The sequence below is a fragment of the Harmonia axyridis genome, chromosome 2 (genome assembly GCF_914767665.1).
Source record: "Harmonia axyridis chromosome 2, icHarAxyr1.1, whole genome shotgun sequence".
NCBI lineage: Eukaryota > Metazoa > Arthropoda > Insecta > Coleoptera > Coccinellidae > Harmonia > Harmonia axyridis.
In genome coordinates this window covers 18314198-18329981 of record NC_059502.1, presented here as the reverse complement: position 1 = coordinate 18329981, position 15784 = coordinate 18314198, and the positions used below count along the sequence as shown (strand labels likewise).

The 15784-nt window shown below is 34.1% G+C and overlaps 1 protein-coding gene across 4 annotated transcripts in view; it reads left to right on the top strand.

The window, feature by feature from the left end:
* LOC123672184 (discoidin domain-containing receptor 2-like) overlaps positions 1 to 15784 on the top strand; it is a 354429-nt gene that overhangs the window by 174439 nt on the left and 164206 nt on the right. For all 4 annotated transcript variants that reach the window (XM_045606195.1, XM_045606192.1, XM_045606193.1 and 1 more), the window contains one exon: positions 4271 to 4376. In XM_045606195.1, the coding sequence (XP_045462151.1) occupies positions 4271 to 4376 (106 nt within the window). The remainder of the gene's footprint in view (positions 1 to 4270; positions 4377 to 15784) is intronic.

The window sequence follows — 15784 nt, the reverse complement described above, 5'->3', positions numbered from 1 at the left end:
TGGCTTTCTTCAGGGCAAATGAATCCAACAGTGCAAAGTCAGGCAGTAACATAATAACTAGAGTCACATCTATAAATAAAACCTTTAGGTCTCAAAATTAAAAGTGGTGAACAATTCAGGTCAAAATCACAAATTTTCGAAATTAAGCTAGTCAAATTCAATAAGTCGAATATCATCTCCAGATTTATGAAAATTTAATTAATTTTATATAATTTAAAATATTAAAAATATATCATTCCATTTTCATAAAACCGATGGAGTATTTTCAGTGATATCGAACACCAAACTTAATTGACAATAATATTGATAAGTAAAATCAGTATTAGAGCGTTGATTTCTGAAAATGCAAATGCAAATTCATGAAAATACAAACTTTTAAGTCAGTTCATTGATCATTCTACCATACCTTTCAGAACAAAATCGTACGGGAATATCTCAATTTCACATAGATTTAATGGTATTATATATATTTAATTATTTGTTGATACTCGGAACTCTCCTATCACGAATTTATCTATTATGTCATATTCGTGATACAGAAGATACCAATGCAAAAGTCACTAAACGATATTTATGGAAATATTCAATTAATTTCAATAAAAATTCAGTGAATTAGAGAAAATTATGCATCACACTCTTGCAGAAGGCTGATTCTAATACTCGTGGAAAAATATCAATGCCTTCGGCACTTGTATAAAGTGTTCAAAAATTCCAATACGTAGGTATACAGGGTTAGAACTATGTAGAGGGGGATATCGAAAACCGTTAGAAATACAAGGTGGCTCGAATTACAAAATGGTTGCTTTATTTAGGGATGAGTGTGCTGGTGTGAATAGATCCGAAATATCTCCCCGATATTTCGAACAAACCAAAAATCGAGATTTATTTTCTGCATCACTCATTTGTTTTTGGAGATAACTTCACGAAATTCGGTTTATAGTCATTATCTAATATAGAGATTCTATTGGTGTCAGATTTTTTCAGTTTTTCATTGTTTCCAAGGCGCGATAGTCTTTTTTTTTCATTCTTATACACGTCATGCATACATGCATACACAATGGAAAACAGAAAAAACTGAAGACACCATTATTATCTCTATATTGGATAATGGCTATAAACCAAATTTCATGAAGTTATCTCCAAAAACAAATAAATATAAGGACAAAAAAAGAAATTCATTTTCAGTTTTTTCGAGATATCTCAAGAACCATTGTAGATATTCTGGATTTGGATCCTCTAAATAGTTCTAACCCTGTATACATAGAAACATTTGAGAATTAACAAATCGTGTTCGAAATGGTCTTGAAATTAGTGACAATATATTCTATACATGCTTGCATTATCTATTTTGTTTTTGAAAGTCACTTGTTGAAATAAAGAACACTCAAGCTCAAAGTAGATTATTTTTGAATGTAAGCTCTGCTGGAAGGTTAATTTCATATTATTATTTCTGTTGTAATTAGTGCAGAAGTGGAGTGTTCTCGAACCGTATAATTTATTACATCAACATGTTACAGAAATGTGCGAATTCAGTGGGCAATTTTTGTCGAGTTTTGTGGTAGAATAACCTTTGTGTCAAAGAAACGCAATTAGATCTCTCTTGTCTGCCTACCAGCATTATTATGATGTTGGTATCCAAATATATTTTCACCTCTGTAATTAGAATAGCTTTTTTATTTCAGCTTTGCCTATAGGGCTACCTATATAAAAAAAAGAAAGGTTCAATTTCATCTAATCTTTGAATTTTCTATATTGAATTATATATTCTCTCTCTCTCTCTCTCGCTCTCTCTCTTTCTCTAGGGATAATGATGTTTCGTCCTGAGATCGCTGGTGGATTCATCAGTTGGGCAATCCAGCGATCTTTGCTCAAGACACCCTCTCACTTCATCGTGGAGAGGTGACTCTGCTGCACTCTTGGGCAGACAAAATCATTACAGTAGGAATCACTAACAACTGAACCTTGTTCCAACTGGACTGGATATATTGATACTGCCTTCCTCGAAAGTTAATAATTTCCCTTTGTCGTAATAATTCCTAACTTATTTTATGTTTATTTGTTTGCAAAATGTCCCTTTTTCATTAATTAGATCGAATTCAGTACTTGCACAGATGAAGAAGAGTAAATATATAAAAGTGGCTTTCAAATTAATCAAAACCTAAAAGCAGGGCAAGGAAAGAAGTGGATATTCAAGATTCATAGAAGAAAAAGTATATTAAGGGTCAGTTGCACCATTTTCCTAAACATTGATCAAAATTTAAACATTGATTAATTTATAATTTCTCTTGAGAAATCATAGAGAAATCAATGTATAAATTTTTAATCAATGTTTAGGCAAATGGTGCAACTGACCCTTAGGTTTTATATTGACATTTTATGACATAACTTGAAAAATTGCAAACATATTGATCAAATATTAACATAAAAAACTATAAAAAATAAATAGTGCCAGGATTAGAAGCGAGGTCATGCGATAGAAAGTTCAAAAAATCAATTACTCGGAGTGTATAGGAAAGGCAGCAATGTTCAGCTCACCTTGTAGTACAAAGATGCAGAAAACTGAAGAAAAACCATATTATGTTAAAATATGCATTTTATGAGAGAATTGATTTTAATCTGAATACCTGGTTAACGAATTTAGATTTGGACATCAGTAGCAGATCTAGTTTCTGCGTATTTTTTTACTCTCTTATCAATTGTGCGCTCAGATGGGCGATTATATCAACCATAAGCTGCTTGTAAAGAACGAAACGTACTTACTAACAAAAAAATCTATCGGTTTGTACTGTCAAATAGCTGTTGCTCCGCAAAAAAATCAATATTCTGGATCGTAGATTACATAGTGATGAACTCTTCTTCTTCTCCTTTCTGAACCTGTGATGAATTATTGACTACTAATTCGAGAGCACTTTAATAATTACTAATTGAGAATTATATCAATAATATTCTTTCCCTTCTCTATCGCATCTACCACCTAACGCATAATTATTGAGAACTCCTCGGATTTGGGAACTTCGCAACAAAGCTAGTATAACATCATTTCTTAGGAACGGGGATTATCCCTTAATCCTCTTTCTGTTAAAGATTTCCCGACTATTTATGAGATTGCTCGAAGAGTTGGCAGACTTTTGTGATCAACAATTTGTAAGTGACTTGGTCAACAACTAAGTCTTGTAGCATGTTGTAAATCCTCATCAGTAGGAAATAATTTGTGTGAGTTACGAAGTTTGTTCGAAGTAGAAGCAAAGAAAATGGAATTTATTCTTCGCAAATCCTGATTAATATCGGTGTCTGGCGAAGTTAGTTTATCGGGAAATGAGATAGTGGGTCCAACTGAGTTCTCGCTTTGGCTTCAAAACTGTTTTCTGTTGGAGTGAAATATGAATGGATCAATGAGTTTCGGGAACAGTAGGAAATGAGTATTAGGTACACTCATCTTTCTACTATTCCTGTGGACTCACTCCGAACAATATAGTATCTAGTTCATCATGGTTATATTCCAAAAGTTATACAGGGTGTTCCCAAATTAGACGTGAACCTTGGAGGACGTGTTAGTATGGCTCATTTGCTGTCGTTTGAGTTATATTTAGTGACAACCAAAAATCAACAATTTTCGAGATATTTGAGTTCTTGTGATTTTTTAAAAAATTCCCACTCTACCATCATATTTAACCTTTCCAAAAACCCTTGCGAACTCTTAAGTTTGTAAGGTATACAATACTACTAACAATTGGTTCTGGGAGAAACGGTTCCTCATATGCGGTTGAAACTTTCAATTTCCTCGGTAGCTTAGATGGTGGAGCACTCGACTAGTTATTCGGACGTTGCGGGTTCGAGTCCCGCTCGAGGAGGTACTTTTTCCGGAATGTAAAAATTGTCTGCGTGCCGTGATATTATTTTTCCTCATATTAATTCACAGACGCTAAAACCATCATATCGTATTTTTAACTTTTTTCAAATCAAACAGACTAAATTTTCGATTTCATTTTCATCCCATATCGCTAGCAGACAACTTCAAGCTGTGATATTTCGTTTCAGTTATGAAATAACTGAAAACTTTAACGTTCGAGGTTTCCAATGGATTTAAAAATTGCATTATTTCCAAAGGTACAAGCTGTTCAAAATTCTTTTACGCTTTCACATAACCTTCAGTCGTAAAGTTCCATAAAATTGTACTTCATGATATAAGGAAGCACTGTTGTTCCCACTTCTTCACTTGTGGCGTTGTTTGCGATTGTTGGTCGAGAATTGAAATCAATTTTCTTTACAGACACTTGCAATGCACCACTTGGAATGGAATCAGGAGCTATTAAGAACTCGTCAATCACAGCCAGTTCAGTTTACGACTTCAGCAGTGTTGGACCGCAACATGGAAGGTAAGAGATATATTGTTCGCAGAATGGAAATTAGGCGAATTTTATCGTTTTCATGAAATGAAACTTTCTTTGAATAGATGAAACAGAAAAATGAATTCCATAACTCTAACCGCAATCTTGTCTATACAATCTTCTTTCGCGTTTAACGCCGTTTAGACGAGGTCGTCATTGAATTTTGAATATCAGAAGTATTGACATTTTCGATCTTATTCGATAAACGAGGTTGCGCTAGACTCGATTTTTCGTATTTGACAAGTGGCAGTTATGGAATGTGAGGGCGATTCGGAATTGAATCAACTAAATAACTTCTTGGATAATAAATTGAAGGTTAAAAATAATTAAAAACTCATTATCTTGCTATATATTGAGAATTGGGGAATCGATGTTATGTTCAATAGACCAAAATTTTCGATATGTATACTATCATTCACTATCTTTGTTTGTTTTTCCAATTTAACTTCGAATAATTTTGGAAGATAAACAGTTCTCTGAGATTGATGCCCATGTTTGAATAGTTCGAAAACTAGGGAAATTCTTCAATTATATGGAATTATTGTGAGGAATGAGTATTAATTGATAAACCATTTTCATTCAATTGATATGGATTCACATAAATCAAAAGCCATTGTACACTTCCAATATTTCCTCGTATACAAAATCTGCTGAAAATAGTTTTGAACGAAGAATTGACTCGAGGTCAATGATTATTTAAATGAGTATAATTTGACAGACCATTTCCATTCAATTGATATGGCTTCACATAAATCAAAAGCCACTATAATTAGAATTAAAGGAGCTATTCCAATATTTCCTTGTATACAATATCTGCTGAAAAAAATTTCGAACTTGGGGTCAATGATTATTGATTCAGCAATAAATAAGTGTATTAACAGTTGAATCTAAAAACAAAAATCAAGAAAGTACTGACATGAAGTTGGAAGCTTCTGAGGGTTCGTTTATTCATGTACCAATTGTAGAATTGAAGACCATACACTGTGTCTGTGAAGTATGTAACAAATTTATATTTAGCTTAACAGACCATTTTAAGAAATAATCCTGAAATACGTCGATTTTTTTTTTTAATTTACCGTATTTTAAAATAATAATCTAATATACAAGGGAATTACTTTCGAGTAATGACGTCACCGTCATTTTTTTGTAAATGAAACACCCCTATTTTATCTCAATTTTCCGATTAATCTAGCTGAGCTGATTATGAAAATGGACAAAATACAATAGTTTTGTTTGTGCTCATAAAGTACCTAACGCGTAACATTCTTTATTAGTTAAATTAACAATATTATCAAAAATACTTATTGTCTAGCGGCAATTGGTTTGAATGTAACACCCTCTAGTTTGTTCGATTTTTGGATCAATAAAAATGAATAAAAATAAGAAATAATTTCCTTCATATTCTGTCTGCTAGACGGCAAGCACCAAACATGTTTGGAAACAGCTCATTTTTATTAATCTAAAATTATAACAAACTACAGGGTGTTACATTCAAACCAATTGCCGCTAGACAATAAGTATTTTTGCTAATATTGCTAATTTAACTAATGAAGAATGTTACGCGTTACTTTATGAGCACACACAAAACTATTGTATTTTTGTCCACTCTGTATACCAATTGGAATCAACATGTGATACATTTTTGGAATCAGCTCAGCTAGAGTAATCGGAAAATTGAGACAAAATGGGGGTGTTCCATTAAAAAAAAAATAACGGTGACGTCATTACTCGAAAGTTATTCAACCTGTATATTGGATTATTATTTTGGAATACGGTAAATTAAAATCAAAAATGACGTGATTCAGGATTATTTCTTAAAATGGTCTGTTCAGCTAAAAATGAATTTGTTCCATACTTTACGGACACAGTGTATAGACTTATATACAGTTCTGCGGTTCCCAAGATTGATAGAGTTACTAATTTATGGATTAAATTCTTGAAAAAAATTGTTAAGGCACGAAAAAGATTATGAAACTACTATTATCTCTCCTTTTCTGTGAGATAATCAGCGGATATAGCAGAAAAAATCATATCTCTTACTATAATTCAATTAATTCTTTATTCAAATAATAGTTTTAGTATGGGAGTATTATGCGAGGTATTATGTGAGTCGAATATGTTGTAACTGAAATATAAGGTTTTTGTTTTTCGAAATAATTCTTCAATTTCCTATGTTTATGGTTATGCTATCCATACGAAATTTTCAAAACGCTTGAAAAAGTTATTATAATAATAATAACAGTTCATTTTTCATTTATTTCATTAACTCGATTATTTCGAAAATGGTAATTTCTATGGAAAAATTCAAGAGACTTTTTTAGTGAAGCTCTGTTGATTTCAGAAATGAAGTAATTTTCTCGAAATAAAGACAGTGGTGTAGATTTTCACTAGGAAAAGGATCATCTACGCCACTGGATAATTTCACCACGATGTGATCTTGTAATTAATTCACAGACGTTAAACACACATTGAGTGTTTCTTTTACAACATTCTTCTTGAATGTTGTATGGTCTTTTTTTAATGGTTGTGATGATTTAATCAGATACTTTGTTATGAACACCCAAAATCTCAACTCTGTTTGCATTATATCTAATCGATACAAAATACAAGATCTAAAATTCATAAAATTGCCTTCTCATCTATTAATCAAATGAACTCTTCAGTGTACATATTAATAATCCTCGCTTATGATGCACAAACCAAAATTAATATTTAACAATTCAATCTGTTCATTAACTCCGTTCAAGTTCCAGTAAATTTCACGAATAATTGAAATTCGAGAATACCATGAACGTTCCCAATAATAAGTATTTCCAATTGATTTTACTTTGTATATGATAATACTGCACCGTTATATGCACCTACATATTATTTAACAATTTCTGATTACCACGAAGCCAGAGACCAGAGAATTCTATTGCTTATTTACTAATTGGACCATTCGCAAATTATTGATTAGGTAGAACATGCTCATGAGTTCATCCATTATTCCCGCAAAAGTCTGGTGGAGCCAAAGGGAGGAATGATTAATAGGTTGGTCATTTACCGAGCTGACAGAGTGTGAAATTCTAGCGAAGATTATCTTTTGGTAATTCATCGGTTCAATCACTGGCCTCTTCAAAGCCCGTCTAGATGGAGTGCTTGCAAAAAATATTAGTTTCCTGAAAAACGAAGTGAAAGGTGGCGATTAAGTTCTCAAAAAAACTGTCAAATATATACTGATAATGAATTAAACATAAGTATCTACTTTTTTAACATGGAATGTGGACCCACCAAGACCAATGAGGTATAAAATATTAAACATAACGACACAAACGATTAAATATTAAGATTCTCGATATTTTTCTGGAAGAACTCGATTTTTAAAGACAACATTCGAATAACAGAATTTTTCAAATTTTGTTATACAGGCTGATTCAACGCGATGGCCAATTAGATGTTATGGGAAATTGGCTAATGATTTTGTGCTAAAAATTTGTAGGTTGGGGTTTGAGACAATGATCTTTCTTTTGAAAATGTTATCAGATATCTACTATATCCTGCTATACCAGAAACAGACTACATTTTCCTCATTTCAAATAAAATACCCGGTGTATTATTGCATCGTTAGATAGCTTTTTTGAAGACAAGTTCAGCAATATGTCATAACTAGGGTGAAAACTCAACAATTTTTGATTATGCCAATACTTATTTTTATGAGAATGTTTGCAATTTCAAAAATGTGTAGGGTTTTATTAGTCGATCATGAACTTGGACAGCTCAAATTCATCAAAACTCTAGATTTTCAAATTACAACCGATATTTTTCATCCTTTCAGTCAATTTTATGTATAAAAAGAGGGGAGTTACTTAAACAAATTATAAAACAAAAACATCAATAGTTATCGAGGAAAAACAAGAACTAAGAAAGGAAAAATCATAATTTCTGAGTGAAAGTTTTCTGTGAATTTCGGAAACCACAAAAAGAAACTGAAATTCGGTGTTTCGACAACTGAATTTGACATATCATGAATATGTTTTCATCCATATCAATTTGAAACTTTTCATTAGTCTATAAATTCCCAATAATCTCGCCGAAAAATTAGTTAAAATCAATGAAATGACAAATTCAGTTATCGAAACACTGAATTTTTGTTTCTATCTGGGTTTTCCGGAAATTACAGACTTCTTCCACTCAATTTGAAATTGCGATTTTTTATCATTTCAGGTTCTTCCTCTATAAATCTTAATGTTTTCATCTTAGGTATACGTTTTACCTAAGAAACTCCCCCTTTTATACGTAGAATTGACTGAAATAATGAAAAATATAGGTTGTAATTTGAAAATCTTGAGTTCTGATGAATTTGAGTTGTTCAAGTTCATAATCTCGTCATAAACACCTTGTACATTTTTGATCTAAACCTCAAAGGTTATTGGACTAATCAAAAATTAAAAACAAGAAAACTTCTTCTTCAGAAATATTCAAAAAAATGTGAATCCTGGTGGCCTCTTTTTTTTCATTAGAATCCCAGTAACTCATGAACCGTTGAGTGTTTACCCTAGTTATGGCATATTGTCGAATTGTTATAAAATAAGCTATCTCATGATGCAAAAATATACTGGGTGTGCCATTTAAAATAAGAAAGTAGTATAGTATATCTTTCCGGTATAACAGAAAGTTGTAGAGGTCTAAAAATATTTTAGGGAGAGAGATCATTGCCTCAAACCCCAATATCCAAATTTTCAGCACAAAATTATAATTAGTTTTCTATAAACGTCTAGCAGGCCATCGTGGTGAATCAGCTTGTATATCGCTTAATAACAAAGATACATATACGAAGGTAGCACAACCACAATTAGCGTATGAATGAAGAGGCTTGAAAGTGTTATGCTATATACTTATACATCCCTCATATAAATCGATAGTTTAATTTGAGGGAGTACTTTTTGTTTAATTCATGTATATGTAAACTTGATGATGAATATATATTTAAAAAAAAAAAAAAAAAAAAAATATATATATTCATCATCAAGTTTACATATACATGAATTAAACAAAAAGTACTCCCTCAAATTAAACTATCGATTTATATGAGTTATATGAGGGATGTATAAGTATATAGCATAACACTTTCAAGCCTCTTCATTCATACGCTAATTGTGGTTGTGCTCTATTATATTATAATATATATTATCCGACTTTTGCCTATACGCGTAGGATTTCTCCTCGCCGTCGGCTTCTCACTCCTCGCTAAGAGGAACATTCACTCAATCCCAGATATTTAATATATCAGAAGGGTAGAGCTCGGTCGTGTCCGGTCCTTGTGCTCCCCCTGGTTGTCGTCGAACTTCTGGTCCTCTTACACGCGATCCTTGGACCTGTCCTTCGCTTCCTAGGAATTTTCTCACCGTCCTTGCAGTACCTAAAAGAACAGCTTTTTGCATTACATTACATATATACTCACTAAGCCCTAGTTGCTTGATATTTCTCTTGAGATTTTTGGGTACTATTCCTGTTGTTGAGATGATAATTGGAATAGTTCTCGTTGATATCATTCCCCACTGGCGCTTTATCTGAAATTCGAGGTCCCTATATTTTGAAATTTTTTCGACCTCTTTTTGACGCAAGTTGTTGTTATTAGGTATTGCTACGTCGATGAGTATAGCTGCCTTTTGATGTTTATCAACTAGCAATATATCTGGCCTGTTGTGAGGGACTGTTTTATCAGTCAAAACTGTACGATCCCAGTACAGTTTATAGCGTTCGTTTTCCAGGATGGTCTCCGGTCGGTACTTGTAGTATGGTACTTTTTCAGATTGAATTAGTGTTAATTTAGTTGCCATTTCTTGGTGTAATATCTTTCCTACTGCATCGTGTCTCTCTTTATATTCATTTCCTGCAAACATCTGACATCCACCCGTGATATGTTGTATTGTCTCATTTGTTGGACACCCATATCGGCATCGATCGTCGGTAATAGTTCGATCCTTTATGATATGCCTGCAGTAATTTCTAGTTGAGATCACTTGATCTTGGATGGCTAAAAGAAAACCCTCTGTTTCTGGGTACATTGCACCTGATGTGAGCCAATAGTTCGACGCTTCAATGTCGACATGATCCTGGTTCACCTCGTTGAAATGTCTTCCATGCAGGGGCTTCTCTCTCCATCTATCCAATTTTTCTTGGTTTGTCTGGTGGTTGTATGAAAATTGCTCCTTGTGAAGTTGTAAAGGTGTTGATTCGTCTGCTTCACACAGTATTTTGTAGAACTCTGATGTATTTGCTTGATCTCTGAAGTATTCCCGTAGGCTTTCTATCTGCCCACTAGCAAGTTCCATGATGTCCGTAAGACCCCTGCCTCCTTTATTTCTCGGCAGTGTAGTCCTCTCAATGCTGCTTTTCGGATGGTGCTTGTTTGCTTTTGTCATCAACGTTCTCATTTTACGTTGCAAGTTTTCGATGTCTGTTTTGCTCCATGGAACTATACCGAATGAGTATGTTAGAATTGAACATGCATATGTGTTGATGGCTCTCGTCATGTTCCTGCTGTTGAGGTTTGTTTTTAAGATTTTTTTGGTTCTCCTAATGAACTCAGTCGTTAAGTCTTGCTTCATTCTTTGGTGGTTGATTCGTCGATTCTGTTTCATTCCAAGATATTTATAAAGATCATCCAACTTCATTGCTTCTATTTGCTGTCCATTTGCGAGAGTGATCGGTTCATCTTGTATTCTTCCTCTCACTACGCTGAGAGTACGACATTTGTCCAAACCGAATTCCATACCTACATCTTTCGAAAAATGTTCCACTAGTTTGACCATAATTTCTAGGTGGTTCTTATTGCCTGTTATCAGTTTCAAATCATCCATGTACAGCAAATGATTGAGGGTGGTAGTATTATTATTTCCTTTAATGTTGAAACCCTTTTCAGTAGCGTTTAGCTGTTTAGAGAGTGGGTTCAGCGCCAAGCAGAACCATAAAGGGCTCATGGAGTCACCTTGGAAAATTCCCCTCTTAATTGGAATCAGTTTGGTTTTTATGTTTGCCGTGGAAAGCTCGATGTTCGTTTTCCAATTGTCCATTGCAAGCTTTAGAAAATTGGTTATAATTGGATCGATCTTGTATATCTCCAAAATTTTCTTCAGCCAGCCATGTGGAATAATATATATTATTATTATTATTATTATTACTTATACATATATTGGCAAAATCTCAATCCCATCGGATTTTATGTTGTTGAGGAAATATTCTTGAATTTGCTTTTGTTTTGATGTCATCAGTTTCAAGTTTTTCGCGAAGGATAAAATTGTTATCCAACCAAAACTACACCATTTTGGAAAATTGAATGGATTTCATTTCATTGCATTTGCTACCGAATAATATTTATTCTACTCATCAATAATTGTCATTTAACAAGATAAACATTGTTATCGATAAATACGACATTCAACTCCTACTTCGTATGTGTTATTCACTAATTGTTATTTACTATTTGTTATTTGCTATTTGTTATTTTGGTCCGTATAAACCCACACCGAGAACCACATCCAGTCCGTCTATGATCTGTCAAATAGCATTTATAAATAACTTCATTTCCAGGAATACGCATCTCATTATCACGGTTTACCTACTCTAATTATTAGCAACAGTAACATAATTGAATTTCCCGATCAACTGTCGCTAAACGAGGGTCGTCCTCGTGTAGCCAACAAGGGAAATCTGGTTATTACGATCTGCGTTTTATGGGCACTAAAACGATTGATATGTATATGCCAACTAAAAGTCCATGAAATATCGGGTCATTTTGGATTCCGATAAACGTTATACACCGAACAACGAATACGCAATAATTCCAGATCGGACGTGGCGATGTCTATGGTTTATTTTCGTACATGGTTTATCATTGAAAATGATGAATTTTTTCTCAGAGTAATAAACATAGACAGAGAGTGGATATGTCATTTTCAGTAATCAAATTTTGTCCCAACATGAACTATCAAATTTGACATGAAGCGCGCGGAAATGAAAATATATCAGTGATACGATATTTCACTCAATTCGCGAGTTTCTCCACAAAGAACGCACTTCTTATGTACCATAGTGAATCAACGTTTCATAGTGACTCAAAATATATTTAAATAATTACCTAAATATATCAGAAATTCAGAAAACAAACTTCAAGCGCGTCAAACGACGTGAAACAACCGATGACACTAGGAGAGCAAAAGTTGCCATACCTTGGATTTCAGCAGGTTGATAAAGAAAATAATAAATATTCTGCTCATTATGAATTCGACAATTAGGAGAAATATCGGATTCCAAATATTCAAATTTTCATATTCAATCGGGAAGCACTCAAATAAATATATTTAATTCAATATAATATACAAATGTATATTACAATTTACTATATCGTTATAAATATAACGATATAGTAAATTGTGGATTCGAAAATATATCACAATCCGACAACGTAATCTAACCATGTTGGGGACATGTAAAAATTGCGTATGCTCCTTCTATCTATGTTTATAACTCTGAATTTCAGGCTGATGAATTTCACGGTCGGATTGTTGAAAAATTCCCGGATTTTCTATCATGGCCTAGTAGAATTCAGGTAAGGTTTTAAGTAGGATGCATAAAGCATCTTAGGCATAACCTACTGAATGCAATTGACATATAGTAAATGTCAAAAGTAATACACAGCGTTGAATCATTTCTATTTGAAAATCCTCAATTCATTATAATCTAATTTACGAAGATAAGGACAATATTCAAACTTACGATAATTTTTCATGAAATACTCTCCATTTTAAATATCTTGTGGAGTATGGTAATTATTATATTTTCGAAATCATTGAGAATAAAATGTTCACAGAAGCCAGGTTTCTTTTACTCGAATTTACAAATTTTTTACTTTGATTATTCGAGCAATTCCGAAAACGAAAAATTGAACAAATAAACAGAAAGATGAAAGATTATTTGGTATATGGTGAGTTTAACATATTTCAAAGTAATTTAACCGCAAAATTCTTAACGTTATCCGTTTAATGTGCTTTCTTGCCCAATTACCAGCATCTCACAAATTGAATTTTCGTATCTCCGACCAAGATAATATTCAGATTGATGAGAACAGGAAAGAAGACGACCGAAATCTGATTAGATTAATTAAATTTTCATCATTCGATAAACCCGCTAGTTACAAGGAATATCTCATTTCATTTGAGACTCGCAAAAAATTCATTACAGGTGGGATGCAGATTATTCTTAATTAGTACGGAGCGGCATCAGCGTGAGTCTTATTATGCTACTCAATGCGAGGGGTTGAGACCCCCTTCTTGTCGCCCGTCCCTCCCGCTATGGCTAACTAAGTTGGAGAAGGGCGGAGAGACCATAATACAGAATATTTTCGAGGGAGATCACATCTCGCCGCATCGCGGAACTAAAACTCTAAATAAGTAGCCAAATTTTCAAATCCAATAAAGGGGTGCATGATCTGAATACCACAGCCACCGCGATACAGGATGGCAACACGCCAACTGGGCTATATCAACGCCTTCGAGTGCATTTTGGGTTCATGAAATGGTGTTGATTTATTCTGTTTGTGTTCGAGTTCTCAACAGTCACATGAAGTGACTTTTATTTTTATTTGGAGGGCGGTGTAGTGGTGCAGGAAATTTATTAGTCGATCTTTTCGGGGAAAAGAGATTGTTATTGGAATCAAATTATTTCTGTGGTGAATGAAGTTTTCGAAACCGTTAATCACTTCAAAACCGTATTAGGACTCCATTCACTTTTTGAATTTGTTTAACAAATCATTGTTTTCATACATCTGAAATGGAATTTAAGTTATTCCTTTTTCGAACGCTTGTTTTCTGAACCGATCGCTCTATCATTTTGCCACAATATCTGTATTTTTTTGATTGAGTCACTTTAACCTGTTTTTCATTTTTTTTGTGGCAAAATCTTGAACTGCGCTATAAATTTGAGCGATCTCATCTCTATTTATCAACAATTTATCAAAGACTAAATGAATGTCTAGCTATAGCTAGTTGTAGTGCTAAAACATCTTGCCCATCCTGTACAGTATAGTTAACTAACGGGTAAATGGGGCATAATGTTCCCGAAATTAACGGCTTCCTTTCTGTACCCAAAACAATGGTTTTTAATTGCCATAACGACAGCGGCATAATAGTCGTGAACATCCCAAACAGCTATAAATACATTCGTCCATCACGTTCCGCTTTTACGACGTCACTAATAGTTTTGTAGATCGTCCACATTTCCTCATATCATAAAAAATCCAGCAGAGCAGAACGAGATAAAATGATCGCGTAGAAGAGAGAGGGCAACACGTCTCGTCTCGTTCCCGTGACAGCCTCATTCTTCCCGATACCTTTTCCAGAATTTCCGACATTGAAACACAATCCACGGAAGAGGAATAAATGTAAAATTCAGGTTTCGTGCCTGGCTGCTCCGACGGAGGATCACGTGAGGGTCTCCTAAGTGAGTAGGATTAGAGGCACCTATTGAATATTTTCGGCTCTGTTTCAAGCGAGCGGGCGGGGTGGTGTATACACGGTGTGCGTGTCACACGAGGGGGTAAACCGCTCTGGGACAACGGCGAGGCACATGTACATGGTCGCAGATTTACGGCTAAATAATTTGGTTAACAAACAGCGAACATGTTTCATGTTCCTTGGGATAGATTCGGAAATATATGGCGCGAATGTTTGTTTTTTTTTTTTGGCGGCTTTCGGGCTTTGTAGGAGCGCGGGTCACAAAAGGATCTCTTTTGGGATGGGATTAAATGAAGGGATATTTAAAATCTGTGGTCTATCTAAGGGGGCAATAACAGATGTAATTGTATTGTAGTTCGATAAATTATTCCACTCAATAAGAGCCTAACAAGGAAAAATACATATTTTCTTGAAAATTCGAGTGTATTCCTCAACAGTCACCTTCAAGAGTGATACATATAAAGCGTGTTTTTTTTCGGGGTATATAACTTTAAGTTGGCATTACTGTTCAAGATGGCGACCGATTTAACAGCTGTCAAGTGATTTATTCTCAGTTTGGTTTGGCAATTCATAGTGAATAGACTCACGCCTAAACAACGCTTGCAAATAGTGCAATTTTATTTCGAAAATAATGGTTCTCTGCGGAATACGTATCGCGCACTACGTCCATTTTATTTTGTTTAGCGATGAAGCGCACTTCTGGTTGAATGGCTACATCAACAAACAAAACTGCCGCATTTGGAGTGAAGCTAATCCTCTAGTGTATGTCGAAACACCGTTACATCTAGAAAAACTGACTGTTTGGTGCGCTTTATGGGCTGGTGGAATCATTGGTCCGTACTTCTTCAAAAACGATGATGGCCAGAACGTTACAGTCAATGGTGATCGGTATAGAGCCAT